This window comes from Ursus maritimus, unplaced genomic scaffold, assembly GCF_017311325.1.
Source record: "Ursus maritimus isolate PB19 unplaced genomic scaffold, ASM1731132v1 scaffold_2, whole genome shotgun sequence".
NCBI lineage: Eukaryota > Metazoa > Chordata > Mammalia > Carnivora > Ursidae > Ursus > Ursus maritimus.
In genome coordinates, this window is record NW_024424452.1 from 68,461,633 (window position 1) to 68,476,447 (window position 14,815).

At 48.3% G+C, this 14,815-nt stretch overlaps 2 protein-coding genes across 3 annotated transcripts in view; one reads left to right on the top strand and one right to left on the bottom strand.

Annotated features, from left to right (window-relative positions):
- SCCPDH (saccharopine dehydrogenase (putative)) overlaps positions 1 to 10,582 on the top strand; it is a 35,553-nt gene extending 24,971 nt beyond the window's left edge. The window contains exons 7-12 of one of the 2 annotated variants that reach the window (XM_040636095.1): positions 643 to 760; positions 2,210 to 2,329; positions 2,425 to 2,481; positions 6,896 to 7,007; positions 8,641 to 8,722; positions 9,947 to 10,582. In XM_040636095.1, coding sequence (XP_040492029.1) covers positions 643 to 760; positions 2,210 to 2,329; positions 2,425 to 2,481; positions 6,896 to 7,007; positions 8,641 to 8,722; positions 9,947 to 10,052 — 595 coding nt within the window. In that variant the 3' untranslated portion in view covers positions 10,053 to 10,582. The remainder of the gene's footprint in view (positions 1 to 642; positions 761 to 2,209; positions 2,330 to 2,424; positions 2,482 to 6,895; positions 7,008 to 8,640; positions 8,723 to 9,946) is intronic. The other variant, XM_040636096.1, reaches the window with a different exon arrangement.
- Positions 10,583 to 12,113: 1,531 nt separating this feature from the next.
- The window catches only part of LOC103666966 (kinesin-like protein KIF28P), a gene marked incomplete at its 5' end in the record, with an annotated part of 40,333 nt that continues 37,631 nt past the window's right edge, over positions 12,114 to 14,815 (bottom strand). The window contains one exon of the mRNA XM_008695056.2: positions 12,114 to 12,880. Within this exon, the coding sequence (XP_008693278.2) occupies positions 12,728 to 12,880 (153 nt within the window). The remainder of the gene's footprint in view (positions 12,881 to 14,815) is intronic.

Genomic DNA, 14,815 nt, shown 5'->3' on the forward strand with positions numbered 1-14,815 from the left:
CTGTTCTTTAGTATATCGAGTCTAAATATATTGCTGTTGGTGTGGTTATTAATAAAGTACGCCGCTTAGCAAAGCCTGAGGCTGTTTTGTAGTGAATTCAGGATTGTTTTCCTAGCTAAGTAAACTATAATTAATACATTATCCTAAGCTTAAGTACTTCATATATAATAATATATTTGGACTCTGGGAGAAAATGAATTTTGTGCCTTTTTACTGTTATCATCAAAATCAAACATCAGTTTAATTTTGTGCTGTAAAACCACCATTTTAAAGTGTGATAAGCCTATGTAGATTAGTAATAGCACTTTGATGTGGAAACTTACTTACATGAGAACTCTAAACTCGCGCTGGGGTTTGGCTGTTGACGCGAGCGTGCTGTCCGGGGAGACTGATGGGGTGAGACGTGTTTGTTAGGTGCCCTTGGTATGAGGAATACTGCTCTGTCCCACTTGTCGCGTGTTTGCTGTGGGTGTAGAGGACACAGGACAGATACCGAGAGAAATGTTAACTGCGAGCAGGTCTGACATCTTTGTTGTCATTACTGCCTCCAGAAAAGCTATGGTTTTTATTCAGAAAGTTGCTGAGTTAACTGTAAGTGGAGAACATGCAGCGTGTTCTTGGGTCTGTGGGTCCGTCTTGCAGGTGGCCGGTTTCGTACTGCAGAGAACTGAATAGCTACTCCATTCCCTTCTTGGGGGCCGATGTGTCTGTGGTGAGGCGGACTCAGCGTTACCTGCTCGAGAATTTAGAGCAATCACCTGTAAGTGTGCACGACTTAACTTTTAATGAAGAGCATCCTGCCTGTTTGATGTGGGATTTTCATGTTTCCAAAGGAAAAGAAAAAAAAGCAGACTAAGTATTGCAGGGTTCGGTTCCTGGAAGTGTGGGCTTCGGTAGTATAGAGCATTTTGCATTTTATGGGGGTGGAGAGAGCCTGCCCCAGAATTCAGATCTGGCCAGCTGCATACCTTGTTAATGAAAAAGAGGAGCAGCTGATTTAGTCCAGGGAATGCTGCTGTCCTAAACACCCAACAACCCTCTTGAGAGTTTTAGCTGCTAGCATACTCTTGCTTGTGGAGATGCCTGGGTTCTTCTCTCCTTGCGACCTCTGACCTCTAGAGTAACATCTTATTCCCTTTGGTGCGGGAAGTAATTGTTCCTGCTCCTGAGACTTGAAGAGGAAACTGTGTTCCTCAAAAAGTTGAAAATAGAGCTACCCTACAACCCAGCAGTTGCACCAGTAGGTATTTACCCCAAAGATACAAATGTGGTGATCTGAAGGGGCACCTGCACCCCAGTGTTCATAGCAGCCAGGTCCACAATAGACAAACTATGGAAAGAGCCTGGATGTCCTTCGACAGATGAATGGATAAAGATGTGGTCCATATATACAATGGAATACTACTCAGCCATCAAAAAAGAATGAAATCTTGCCATTTGCAATGACGTGGGGGGAACTAGAGGCTATTATGCTAAGTGAAATAAGTCAATCAGAGAAAGACAATTATCATATGATCTCACCGATGTGTGGAACTTAAGAAACATAACAGGACCATAGGGGAAGAGAGGGAAAAAATAAAACAAGACAAAATCAGAGAGGGAGACAAACTATAAGAGACTTAATCATAGGAAACAAACTGAGGGTTGCTGGAGGAGAGGGTGGGGGATGGGGTCACTGGGTGATGGGCATTAAGGAGGGCATGTGATGTGGTGAGCACTGCAACTGGTGAATCACTGACCTCTCTACCTCTGAAACTGATAATAGTTAATTAATTGAATTTAAATTTTAAAAATGAAAGAAAAAAAAGAAAACAGGACCAAAGCTAAAGCATGCCGCGGGGGGGAGGGGAGAGGAAACAATATCTCAATTTAAAATATTATTTTCTCACAGAAGAGGTTGTAAGTAGAAGCTCTTATACTGTATAATTACTGAATTTAGGTACATTCTTGTGGACCTTTTATGTATGGATCATGGGGACTTTTGTGTTCATGTCGAGGAAGCTAATTACCATTTGCAACAATTTCTTTAAAAAGTAGGCTCCCAGTGTCCGGTTTCTGAACAAGCTTTTAGAACATGACACGTTCATAAAGTGGAAACTGCTTTGCTCACTATTTATGACCACAGAGTAAGTTGTAAGCTGCTGACGTTCTTGTATTACTTCGTCTCCAGAAGTAGGGAGTAACATTCTGACTTTACGTCCTCATCTAGGTCCAGTACGCCGCTTATGTGACGGTGGGGGGCATCACCTCTGTTATTAAGCTGATGTTTGCGGGACTTTTCCTTTTATTCTTTGTGAAGTTTGGCATTGGAAGGCAGCTTCTCATAAAAGTAAGTGGTATTTTTCATGAAATTAGGTCTTTAGAAGTATTTTCTGTGAGTTAAAAAATATCACTGAGGGTTTTTTGGTTTGTTTTTTCCTTCAGTTCCCATGGCTCTTCTCCTTTGGTTATTTTTCAAAACAAGGACCAACACAAAAACAGGTAACCCTTTCTTTTGTATACAGCTCTTTAAAATGATAATTTTCTTTATTTTGTTTTTACCTCTCCTCAGTGCATTTACTAGAACAGGTAAGACTCCATGGAGCCCTCGCTGTGTTTCAGGGGTTGCTTTTATGTTCTTTACGTAAATGAGGTAAGACTTAGTCTTTTCAAACACCCTTGCGGTAGGCATTCTCTCCACTTTGCCAGTGAGGAGGCCGAGGCACAGAGGTCAGTCACTTTCCCGAGGTTCTACGGCGAGTAAATAGCCAAGCGGGGGTGAGGGCCCAGTCATCCAGCTCCAAAATTTTATTCTCTTTACTTCACAGAGATCTCAGAAACGCCTAGTCTTCATCCTTCTCCTCCATACCTCCTCCTTCCCAGCGCTTCCCGTCCCCGTCCTCTTCCACACACACCAGGGCCTCCTCCCGCCACGTGGGTCACAGACCCCGAGTCAGGCCGTGAGCTGCGTCACCGGCTCTGAGCCCCGCCGGGGAGGCCCCCCACCGACCGCGAGCGCGGGCCTGAGGCGAATGCCTGCTTCCCCTCTGCTGGCGCCGGAGCACCATTGGCCGGTCCTGTCGCTTTTAATTAGCGATCTGTCCTCCGTCTGCCCTCACGGGCTGTCCTCACGATCTCCGCCTCCTGCAGTTTCAGTCCTGCTTTGCTGATGAAGTTGAGGACGTGCGTTGTGCACCCCACGGAGTCCTGCTCTCCGACCCGCAGCCGCTGCTCTCCTCTCCCCCTTCTCTGCTCCTCTCAGGGAAGGATTCTGTGCCAGACAGAGCCCCCACCTGTGCTCTTTAAAAAGCAAGCACTTCGTGTGTGGCAGGCGCAGAGCTAAGTGCCGTACGTCGCATTTAGTCCCCCCCGTGACCACGTGCGTAAAGGTATGGGCCACTTCTTCCAGCTGAGGAAGTCGTCAGAGCAGGTGTTCCCTGCCCAAGCTCATGTGGCTAGAAAGCGGTGGGCCCGAGGACCACACCGGCCTGAGCCTTCACCTTTACTGCTGACTTCCTCGTGGCCTCTCCTGCCATTCTCCTCCCGCCTCTCCTCAGCCTGTGCACGTGGCAACCCAGAAAGGAGTCCTCAACCCTCCTTCACCCTGTTTTCCCCTCGCTGGAGTCAATGTTGGTCTTGATACTGCTAAGTGCTTTGAATGCTGTTTGAGTCCTTATTCAGTCTGTTATCTCTGACATTATTGTCCTTCTTGCGATACTCGCTCCCTTGGCTTCGGAGACCATCACTCTTCCAAGTGTCCACTCTGTTCCTCTCCTCCTCTGCTGTCTCCGCACTTCTGAGGGTCCCCGAGCCATCTCGGCAGTGTTCTCAGCAGATCCGCTTAGATCTGCCGATCACCTGTCCACCTGTTTTCCTGGACATCTTGACCTGGACGTCCCTCGGGTACTTGAAATTGAACACGTCAGGATCTGAACTTTCCCCCAAACACTCCTCGTCCTTTGCTTCCCATCTCAGTTGGTGGCACTGTCATCTGCCAGTCACAAATGTAGGCATCATTCTAGGTTTTTCTCCAAACCCATCCTACCCACCTTAGCTGAGGCTCGTACCCCTCTCCTTTACATTTCGCTCTCTTCCCACAATTGTGGTAAAACGCACATAACATGAAATTTACCATCGTAACCGTTTTTAAGTGTTTGGTGGTATCAGTACTATATTGTTACGTAAAACATTCATTTTTTTGCAGATCCACGTTGGTCTGCAGCACATTTGTATTATTGTGTAACCGTCCCCACCATCCATCGCCAGAACTCTTCCCTCTCACAAAACTGAAACTCTGTCCCCTCTTCCCCCTGCCCCTGGCCACTGTCGTTCGCCCCTCTCTCTCTGTGAATGTGTCCCCTCGGACAGTCCTTGTCCTTCTGTGACTGGCTTATGTCACTGAGCATGATGTCCTCAAGGTTCCTCCGTGTTGTAGCAGGTGTCACACTTCATGCCTGTTTAAGGCTGAAGAGTAGTTCCTTTTCATACACACACACACACACACACACACACCACTCACAGACACCCCCCTGGACACATAGACACACACACACACACCCCATGCACACGTCCGCCATTTCCATCTGTCCATCCATGGACACCTGGGTTACTTCTTCCACCTGTGGGCTATTTTGAATAGTGCTGCTGTGAACACGTGTGTGCAAATACACCTTCAGCACCCTCCTTTCAAGTTTTTGGGGTGAGTACCCTGAAATGCAGTTGCTGGTCCGTTGGGGATTCTAGTAGTAATTTTTTGAGGAGCCACCAGACTCTTGCCCGGCCCCACGCCGTGTGACGTTCCCACCGGCAGTGCACAAGTGTGCCCATTGCTCCGTGTCCTGGCCAACACTTGTTTCCCGGGGCCTTTTTTCAAAGCTTTTTTTTTTTTAGTAATCTCTTTACCCAGGGTGGGGCTCAAACCCACGATGCTGACATCAAGAGTCACATGCTTCACCAGCAGAGCCAGCTGGGCGCACCCTGTTTTTTGGTTTTTTTCAGAGTAGTTATCCTCACAGGTGTGAGGTGGTATCTCGTTGTGGTTGTGATCCACGCTTCTCGGTGACTCGTGGTGTGGGGCATCTTGTCATGTGCTTATTGGCCGTTCGTAGGTCTTCTCTAGAGAATGTTCAAGTCCTTTGCCCAGTTTTGAATAGGTTGTTTGTGTTTTTGTTGTTGAGTTTTAGGAATTCTCCATATATGGATAGTAATCCTTTATCAGATATGTGATTCGCACCGCTGTCCATGGCGGAAGACAGATCCGACCTGGTCATCATCTTCAGTAACCTGGTTCCCTGACGTTCTGCATGGGTAGTGATTCTTCCCTGGGACTTTGTGTATCAGACCGCCCCGGGGCGCTTTGCCCCATACGCGCCCAACCCTGCGTCTAGATGTTCTGATGCAGGGTGTGGAGTAGGACCTGGACGTACAGAGCTGTGGTTCTCAGCGCTGACAAAGAGCCTAGAACGGATGACCAGAGATCGAGTGTGCTTGGTCTGGAATGTAGCCTGAACACTGGGCTTTTTTAAAAAACCAGTGAAGTTCGTGTGCTGCCAAGGTTGTGGTCCCTGATGTGGAGGTGGGCGGGTTCCGAGTCCGGCTTGGGTGATGCCGACTCACACCCCGAGAGGTCCACTGGCTGGAAATTCATCTCCAGGGAGCCCGGGCCTTCATGACCTAGTCCTGGGTGGCAGATAGGCTTCAGTTTTCATGCCAACTGTGATTAATTGGCAGCAGCAACCTGGAGACCATGTTGAAAACTGTTCTGGGGCACCTGGGTGGCGTCTGCCTTCGGCTCAGGTCCCAATCTCAGGGTCCTGGGATCGAGTTCCGCATCAGCCTCCCAGCTCGGCAGGGCACCTGCTTCTCCCTCTGCCTCTGCCTCTCCCCTTGCTCATGATCTCTCTCTCTCACTTACTCTCTTGCTCAAATAAATAAATAAAATCTTAAAAAAAAAGAGAGATTTGTTCTAAGTCTGAATATGTGCCCAGCCGGGGAGGGTTATGCTGAGCTAGCCCGTGTGCCTGAGGCAGGCGGAGCGGGGACAAGTGCTAGCGTGTGTGTCTGCCCTGTCTGTGCCTTTAACACATGAGCGCCACCCCATTCCTGCTCCACCGTGATGCTGCAGCCCTTCTTGCCTTTCCGCAACGCCCACCCCGCTTTTCTGTGTTGTTCACTTCCATTAGAGAGAGAGAGCGCGTGTGTGTGCGTGCGTGCGTGCGTGCCATCCTCCCCAACAGGTTTACTAGCACCTCCTTTGAACTGGTCTGGCATCTTTTAATCCACGTCCCACATTGCTGTTAGATCCGTATGTGTGTATATGTACGCGTACACATATCTGTGTACCCCCCGCTAAACTCGGCTCCAGAGAAGACAGGAACCATATCTTAGTGATGTCTCCGTAATAAAAATTGGTTTAGTGATTGTGACAGATGCTTGGATAAGTCTTCTGAAAGTTAGTGTTTTGGTTCAGGTGTTTACATCTCCAAGTGGAGCAAGTCTGTCTGGCCTGTGTCCACTACCTGTTGGCTAGTTTGGTCTTGTCTCCTCAAACAGAGATCCGAAGCCAGATACCCGGTTCTACCGCCACCACCATCCCTAAATAAAAAGTCCCTCCAGCTTTTCCTCTGAAACTGCTGTCTTCAAGGTGCTGTGTGGAGTCCCCAGGCGAAGACCCGTCCTTACTGCGTCCGTCTTCCTCGCCACCTCCCTCCCCCAGCACCACACCAGGCGTCCAAACGCGCATCGTCCAAGGATGGATTTTTGCCCTACGCTTAAAGGGTGATAGGGTGTTCTGGCAGAAAATCGATGTTTTCATCTACTGAGAATGTCTCATATGAAGTAGAGTAGTAGCTTTCACCACGTTCAGGGAGGAAATGACATGTTTATGAAGTACGCCTTTTCCTTACTTCCTTCTCAGATTGATGCCTCATCGTTTACAATGACGTTCTTTGGTCAAGGATACAGTCAAGGCGTTAGTCCCGAGAAGAACAAACCAAATATGAGAATTTGTACTCAGGTGAAAGGACCAGGTATTTCACATATGACTTAATGCTGGGGAGTTTTACATTGCCTTAAGGTATAAAGCAGTATTATGAGGATTTTTTTCTTAAAGCTTCATTGTTTTAGAAATAAATTTGCACAAATTATTGAATAATATAAATTATTCTGTGAAAGGAAGGATTGAAATTGTTATAATCTAATTTTCTCAGCATATCCCTCCCCCTGGTTTTGTTTTTTAGGATGATTTAGTAATTCTGAGTGGCATATTTTAATATTAATAAGAAAAGGGGCTGGTTGATATTTCTTTTTTTTTTTTTTAAGATTTTATTTATTTATTTGACAGAGACAGCCAGCGAGAGAGGGAACACAAGCAGGGGGAGTGGGAGAGGAAGAAGCAGGCTTCCAGCGGAGGAGCCTGATGTGGGGCTCGATCCCATAACGCCGGGATCACGCCCTGAGCCGAAGGCAGACGCTTAACGACTGCGCTACCCAGGCGCCCCTGATATTTATTTTCTCATACTCAAGGGTCACTTTAAAGCAGTGAAGTTATAGCATAAATCATAGCTGTGGGCCAAGGTTTCTTTGGGGTCTGTGAACACGCGGACATTGTTTGTAAAATGTATGTGGCCATGTGCATTTTTCTGGAGAAGGTAAAAGCTTTTGATGGATGGTTGAAAGGATCTGTCACCCAAAAAAGTTCAAGAACTTTTGGTGTAAATTTTACAGAATTCTACAGAGACAGTCAATCGTTCTTGTGAATTCTAGTATAATTACCAGTTTAATTACCATCACTACTGATAGATCAGAGGGCATCAGTTTTACAGTTTCAGTCAAGCCAAAGATCTCTTTGTATCTTGCCTTCTTTTCAAATTCCCACCAGGGTTTATTGGTTTTTTTTGGTAAGATTTTATTTATTCATTTGAGAGCGAGACAGAGCAGAAGCGGGGGAGGGGCAGAGACAGAGGGAGAAGCAGACTCCCCGCTGAGCTGGGAGCCGGATTTTGGGGGCTCAATCCTAGGACCTGGAGATAAAGAGCCACAGGCAAAGGCTTCACCATCTGAGCCACCCAGGTGCCCCTCCCACCAGGCTTTTTAAGATAACTTCACCATATTTTTATTATTTGACAGAATCGTAAACACTGAAGTTCTACGTGCTTGTAGACTTCTTTTAAAGCTACCTCTTCTTAAAGTTAGGCTTCTTTTAAAGTTACTCAGTTGTTTTTCTTAAAGAAATTGAATTTTTTTTTTTTTTTTTTTACATGAAGCCTGGTGTGTTAATAGAGAAACAAGGAACGAGGATCCTTGGCTTCAGCTGGGCACGAGCCGCGGACCCACGGCAGCTCCCGGGTGCTCCCGGCTCAGCCGCTGCCTGACTTTGAGTCTGTGCCTCAGTGTCCTCCTCTGTAAAATGGGGTTTAAAAAATAGGACTAACTTCATGTCATTGCTAGGAGAATTAAGTGAGATTAATAAAATTAAAGCACCTACTAACAGATCCTAACGTAGTAAGTACTATATGAATATTATTAGTTTTAAATGAACAGAGTATTTATTGAGAAAATTCTATATACGTAGAGTGAGATAGCAAATCGACCATTTGATTTGTGGGTGTTGTCGAATGCACACTTCATTAATAGTTCTCCTTGATCGCCTTTCTTCTGCAGAGGCTGGCTATGTGGCTACCCCCATAGCCATGGTCCAGGCGGCCATGACCCTTCTAAAGGATATCTCTGATCTTCCTAAGACGTGAGTCTGGTTTTCTTCTAATTCGAAGATGTCGTTTTCATCTGTGTTCTATTTTAGCTTATTTTGATTCAGTTTTCAGACATTGGGTCTGCACATAAGCGTTTACAGTAGTACCTTTGATCCAAAGATAGAGGTAAATTAAAATTGTGAGGAGGAGACTTAGGTAGGCTGACTTTCATTCCTTGTAAAAATAGCGCATGCCGGAGTCAGCCGCTCAGAAAAGGCCCCTGTTGTTACCTAGTGTTACCAGGAGCCCCTCGTCGGCGCTGAGGACACCCAGCCGGCAGTGGGAAGTCCCGATACCGAGTGTGTGCTGATGCCCGGCACCTTGGCGAGAGGCTTGTCAGGTGGACTCTGTTACTGGGGCATTTAGCTGTTACGTAGAAGTTGCTAGCTTCCAGATGAGTCCTGGGCCTGCGGGCTTGGAAACAAATAAATGTAGACATGACCTGAAACAGTATTAAGTAACATAAAAATGGTATAAAGTGAAGCCTAATTAAATTTTTCCAAATAATTCTACAGCTGACCCCCTGCGTAGTCAAAACCCCACGTGTAACATTTAACTCCCCCCAAAATTTAATTGCTTACTGTTGACACATATATTGTGTACCATATTCTTACAATAAAGTAAGCTAGGGGAAAAACTGCTAGGAAAATCGTAAGAGAAAATACATTTATAGTACTGTAAAAAAATCACATATAAGTGGAGCCATGCAGTTCAAACCCATGTTGTTCGAGTCAACTGTATACCCTTTGAAAATACTTAGCATTTTATACGTTAGTCATTAGATTTAAAGAAACTTCTTTTTCATCCAGTTTAAGTCTTACTTACGCTTTCGTAATAATTTACTGCCTAAATTTGTTTCACTCAGGGCCTTTTTTATTGTCCTGAGTCTGAGGACTGCCTTTACTGACAGCAGCAGTCCCTGAGGTTGATGACCCTCAGTGTCCCCCTCGAATACCGGGCAGTACATGGAGACAGTTGCGCTGGGAGCTGAGACCTTCTAGATGGGTCTGCTGGGTGCTGGTTTCTTCCTGGCCTGTAGCTCCTTTGCTCATTTGGCTGATCTTAAGAATGGAACCCAAACTAGCCCATGATGGAATGAGGGTTTTCATGAGTTCTCTGATCTGCATGGCTCGATGGCTAGTCCAGCGAATCACAGCCCCGGAGGAGAGGGCTAGAGCTTGCCTTGCACACAGTTTGACCTTGTTCTCATCTTACAGGGGCGGGGTCTTCACCCCTGGAGCAGCCTTCTCCAGAACAAAGTTGATTGACAGACTCCACCAACACGGCATTGAATTTAGTGTCATTAGCAGCTCTGAAGTCTAAACAGTTGAAGAATGACCTGAAGTCATAAAATGCATGAATTAACGGCTTTTTTTAATTTGAAATTTGAAATTCTTCTATATCCTGACTATATGTGAAGAAGATTGTCGGATCTAAAATACATACACATTAAAAGCAGGAAATTGTACTAGCTTACCCTAAATTTCAAATCTTAGCTGATTTTGTGATTTTATTGCTTGTGAGAGAGAACTAATATTTGACTTTTTCATTGAAGAATTCACGGTCAATGTTTAAACATGAGCTGGCAGATCAGAGGGTGGGGGGGGGTCTCCCTCGGTGCTGCTGACAGGCCCCGGATGAGGCGCTCAGGCTGGTGGCCGCGGGAGGCGGTAACTGCCACGCTCCTGGAGCGGGGTCTCACCTTCTGCTAAGTTTCTCGACATACTGTTTGGGCCTTTGCCAAGTGAAACTGCATTTTTTGCTATTTTAGCCTAGTTTTTCACCCATTGACACTAACTGATTTTTAGACTATTACGTAAGTTGAATAATAAAGGGTTGTCACTTGAACAGTGGTTTTGTGTTTGGACCTGCGTATTTGAGTTGGGGTCTGACCTGGGGACTGCTAGTCATTGGACCTGTCATTTCTTTCCTCCGGTTCTGTACCTGCGATTGGTTTTAAAGATTGAGCTGACAAGTCTCTATTGATTTTCACTGCCTGACCAGAATTTTTCTCTAATCCTTTTTTTTTTTTTTTTTGGTATTTTAACTAGGTTTTCCACTGAAGCCCTAAAATAGGCAAAGGACTTTTCCTTTTGTAGTAAGCTTATAATAAACACATAGTCTTCTGTGCCATTCGCTGCATAAAGAGGAGAGCCACTGCCTTTATGAAATTTCTACTCTTCAGTGAGAAGCATGACATAAGAAACTTATTCGTGTGGAGGGACCCTTCTGTGCTGCCTGTACTGCAGGGTCTAACTTGAAGAGGGAGGTTCGTGGTGGTGGTGGTGGTGGGGATCTCGTCCATTGTCTGCCCTGCCTGGTTGGGAACTAGTCTCAGCTGGGCCCTCATTGGTGGGCCCTTAGAAAAGTTCTTATCCTCTCTAAAATCAGGAAGGTGTACGGGAGCAACAGATCTCAGGACTAGCCACTCTGCAGAATCCTAACAGTGGGCTGCCGGGGGGCCCCCTGGCAGGAGGTCTGCAGGTCAGAGCTGAGGAATCAGTGGTTTCGATGTGCACTTGGGAGCCCCTGGGTGAGGCTGCATGCTGCGTCCGTGCTTTTCGCAGCTTGGCGGCGTGTGCCGTGGCCGGCTCGAAGGCGGACACTGCCGTGTGGACAACCTGTGCACAAGCGTGTGTCATCCAGGTCTTCATGCTAACCCCCACGACTCCTCTAGCTGCTCCTTCGCACAAGGTACATTTCCTTCTGCAATTATTTCTGCAAACTGTTAGAGAACTTTGAGGCTCAGGCCCAGGGGTAGAAGTCTGTCCTGCTCCCCGGGGCCTCACGGCTGGTCTGCCTCACCGACAGGCTGTCCGGGACTCCAGGGAGCTCCGCAGACCCGGGTCGCTGCCGCCGTCCGCACACCAAGCTCCACACTCGGACTGCAAGCTTTCAGGTCATTTTTTAGTTGGTGTGTGTACACTAGTCCCAAACCTGAGCTGCAGGGAAAACCCAAGCCTCCCAGATAAGCCCCTGGGTCCTGCCATGAAGCAGAGATCACCAGCCAGCTTCCCTGCCTTCCTAGGGAGACTCCTCTCGGAAGCCCTTGCTAGCCTGTCCTGCCAGCTGAGTTTCAGTGTCCTCCTGTCTGATCTCCCTAACATCACACTTCAGGGAGCAAGGACTGGGCTTGTTGCCTCTGTTTCTTCTTCCCCGGTTTCTTATGCAAATCAGCCCCCTGCACCGCTTGGCCCCACCGACCCCATCCCATCGGCCCCACTGCTGCTCTGCTCAGCGTGCAGAGCCGGTTTGCAGATAAACATACGGAGGCAGAGTGAGCAGAATATCACATCTGTCCTGAGCAAGGTACAAAATGGGCTTGAAACTGCTATTTGTCTCTAGGTCTGACCCCAAGAAATGGATCAAAACAGCTTTATTTGAACTTTAAACCCTTTACTGTAAAGATAGCGACGCTTCTCAATTGCTTCAGTGTGGTGTGCACTGTTCTAAGTGCTTTGTATTGCTTTATATACTTTTAAAGATTTTATTTGAGAGAGTGAGAGAGCACAAGCAGGGGGAGGGGCAGAGGGAGATGCAGAGAGCACGCTGTGGGACTTGATCACAGGAACCTGGGATCCTGGCCCGAGTGGAAGGCAGGCGCTTCCCGACTGAGCCACCCAGGCGCCCCTAATATTCCTTTATGTTCCTTAGCCATCCTTAACCAGTTAGTACTGCTACCATTTCCCTATGATAAGGTACCAGAGGTTTAGCGAGGGGAGGGTGCTTGCCACAAACTGCAGTCAGGAAGGGACCGCGGAAGCAGGATGTAGACCCGGACAGTCCAGTCCCAGCACCCAGAGTGCCAGCCATTCCCCTCCCGTATCTCCTCCCGCCAGTCACCTTCCCCCGCCTGTGGATTCATGTGTACGTGATTCGAAATCAAACTGAAGACAGAAGCAGGAGGAGGAGCGGGGAGGGGAGGGCGAGCGCACAGCTCAGCTGAGAGCCGAGTTCATCAAGCCGGGGCTCAGGTGCGCTCGGCAGGCCGGCCCGCACTACTCCGGAGGAAGCAAGCGTGCCCTCTTCTCCTGCACCACACGGCCCACGTTGCTCTTCAGTCGCCACAGGCTGGCTTCCAGCAGCTCCCCGAAGTCCTTTAACCTCTGTGACTGTTGGTGTACAAACGGCCGGAGCATTGCATCGTCTTCCTGAAAATAAAGCAAAGGGGAAAGAAGGACAGTGGCCTCCCGAGGTTAGAGCGGAAATGCGTGTGGGTGAGAGTGGGGTGCTGCATCCGAGAGCTGCTGGCGGAGGCGGTGAGTCACCCCGGGGCGCACTGGGCCCGGGAAGGTGCTGCTAACAGGGAGACGTGCAAGTGTCTCAGGTCGGGATGATCTACAGTCCTCCAGTACCGGAGAGGTTCTGAGGTCTGCCAAGGACCGTGTGGGCTGGGGGTTCTCCCGTGGGTGGGTGGGGGGTGGGCTGCCGCAACCCCAGCCCCAGGGAAGCAGGTGCCCGAGAAGAGGTTGCAGGGGTGCGGGTGGGCTGGAGGGTGACGGTGCTGAGATGGGACAGGCCCCCAGCCGGCCCGGCGGGGCCTTCGGTTTCCGCTTCCTGGATCCCCATGAAACGGCTGCTCGGGCACCTCGGCCACCTTCCCCAGGGTCTCTCTCTCAAAGGTGGGTGTTGACAGTCTGAATGCTATTCTTTGAGAAGAAATAATACAAACAGGCCGTGGCTTATTTTTAGCTTCGTGTCGAGTGTCTTTCCCCAACCGGCTTTTCTTTTTTATTGTGAGATAAACAAGTCCCTGTAATGTGTTAGAGTGAATACACCTGCTCCAGAAAGAGCTCGGCCTCTCTCCCCCTTCCTGGTCGCACCCCTACCCCGCAGACAAGTGCTAGCCTGACTCACGTAATCATTGACCCGCCACCTGGAATGCAGCCCTAAACAATCTATTTTGCCTGTTTCTTCATTTACGGAATCCTACCGGATGGTAAATTTGGTGACTTGCAGGTCAGCACGGTCCGCGCTGAGACTCGCCGTGTGGCCCATGGCTAGAGTCTGTTCTCACAGCAGTACGCTGTTCCACGGTATGGAGGGTGCGGCCCTTCACCTGTCTTCGCTGGGTGTGCAGTGGGACATTTCCAGTTTGGGGCTACTTGGTGGGTGGGGGGTAAGAACAGCCAGTGCGCGTCAGTGTGGGTTTCTGCAGAGTTTTCCAGGCGGTTCTTCATTGAACCACAGCACAGGAAATTAGCTGCATGACTGTTTTCTCAATTCTCTCGAGACTGGTGTGTAACGAGAACCATTCTGGACACGTAGGAAGAAATGCATTCATCCCGTACATTGAATGCCTCGAGAGATGGTTCTCAAACTTCAGTTTAAGGCAGAGGCACCTGGAGGGCTGGATAAAGCACAGACTCCCGGGGCCGCGCAGCAGGGGTCTGGTTTAGGAGGGCCGGCCGGGGCCCTGGGTCTGTCTTTCTAAGACCCCTGATGACTCTGGAGCTGCTGGCCGGGGACCACACTTTGAGAACCTCTGTTTTGGGGCCCTGGGGCTGAATCTTCTGCAGGACAGCCCCTGGAGGGCAGTGGCAGGCTTCTGGGGTACGTGCAGCTTCAACTTTGATAGGGTAAACGGCAAAAAAACGTGTTAAGTGGTTGTTCCGATTTCCATTCCTCCCAGACCGTTGCCACAATTCGGGGCTTTGAGACTTTTACATTTTGCAGTAGGACCGGGTTTATGATACTGTTTCATTATGGTTCCAGGTAGTGTTTCCCAAACTTCTAACGATGTTAAGCACTTTTTCGTATATTTACTGGCTTTTTTGGTGTCTTTTGTGAAGTTCCTATTTAGGTTTTTCAACCACTTTTTTTTTTTCCCTGCTGGGCTATTTCTCTTTTTGATTTGTGTAGTTCCCTACTTTGGATATTAGTTCCCTGTATGTTAAATGTGTTGCAAATAACCCTTCTGAACTTCTTTTGGCTTTTTGGGGTATCTGGACCAGAGCTGACCATTTTAATGTTAGATGCGTCCTTCGGCGTTTGTCCGGCAGCCAGCGGCTTTCCTGTCGTGTTGCCTGTGAGCTCACGGTCACGTCCAGGCTCTTACCGTCTGTGGCTGGGTCCTTAGTTGTCAC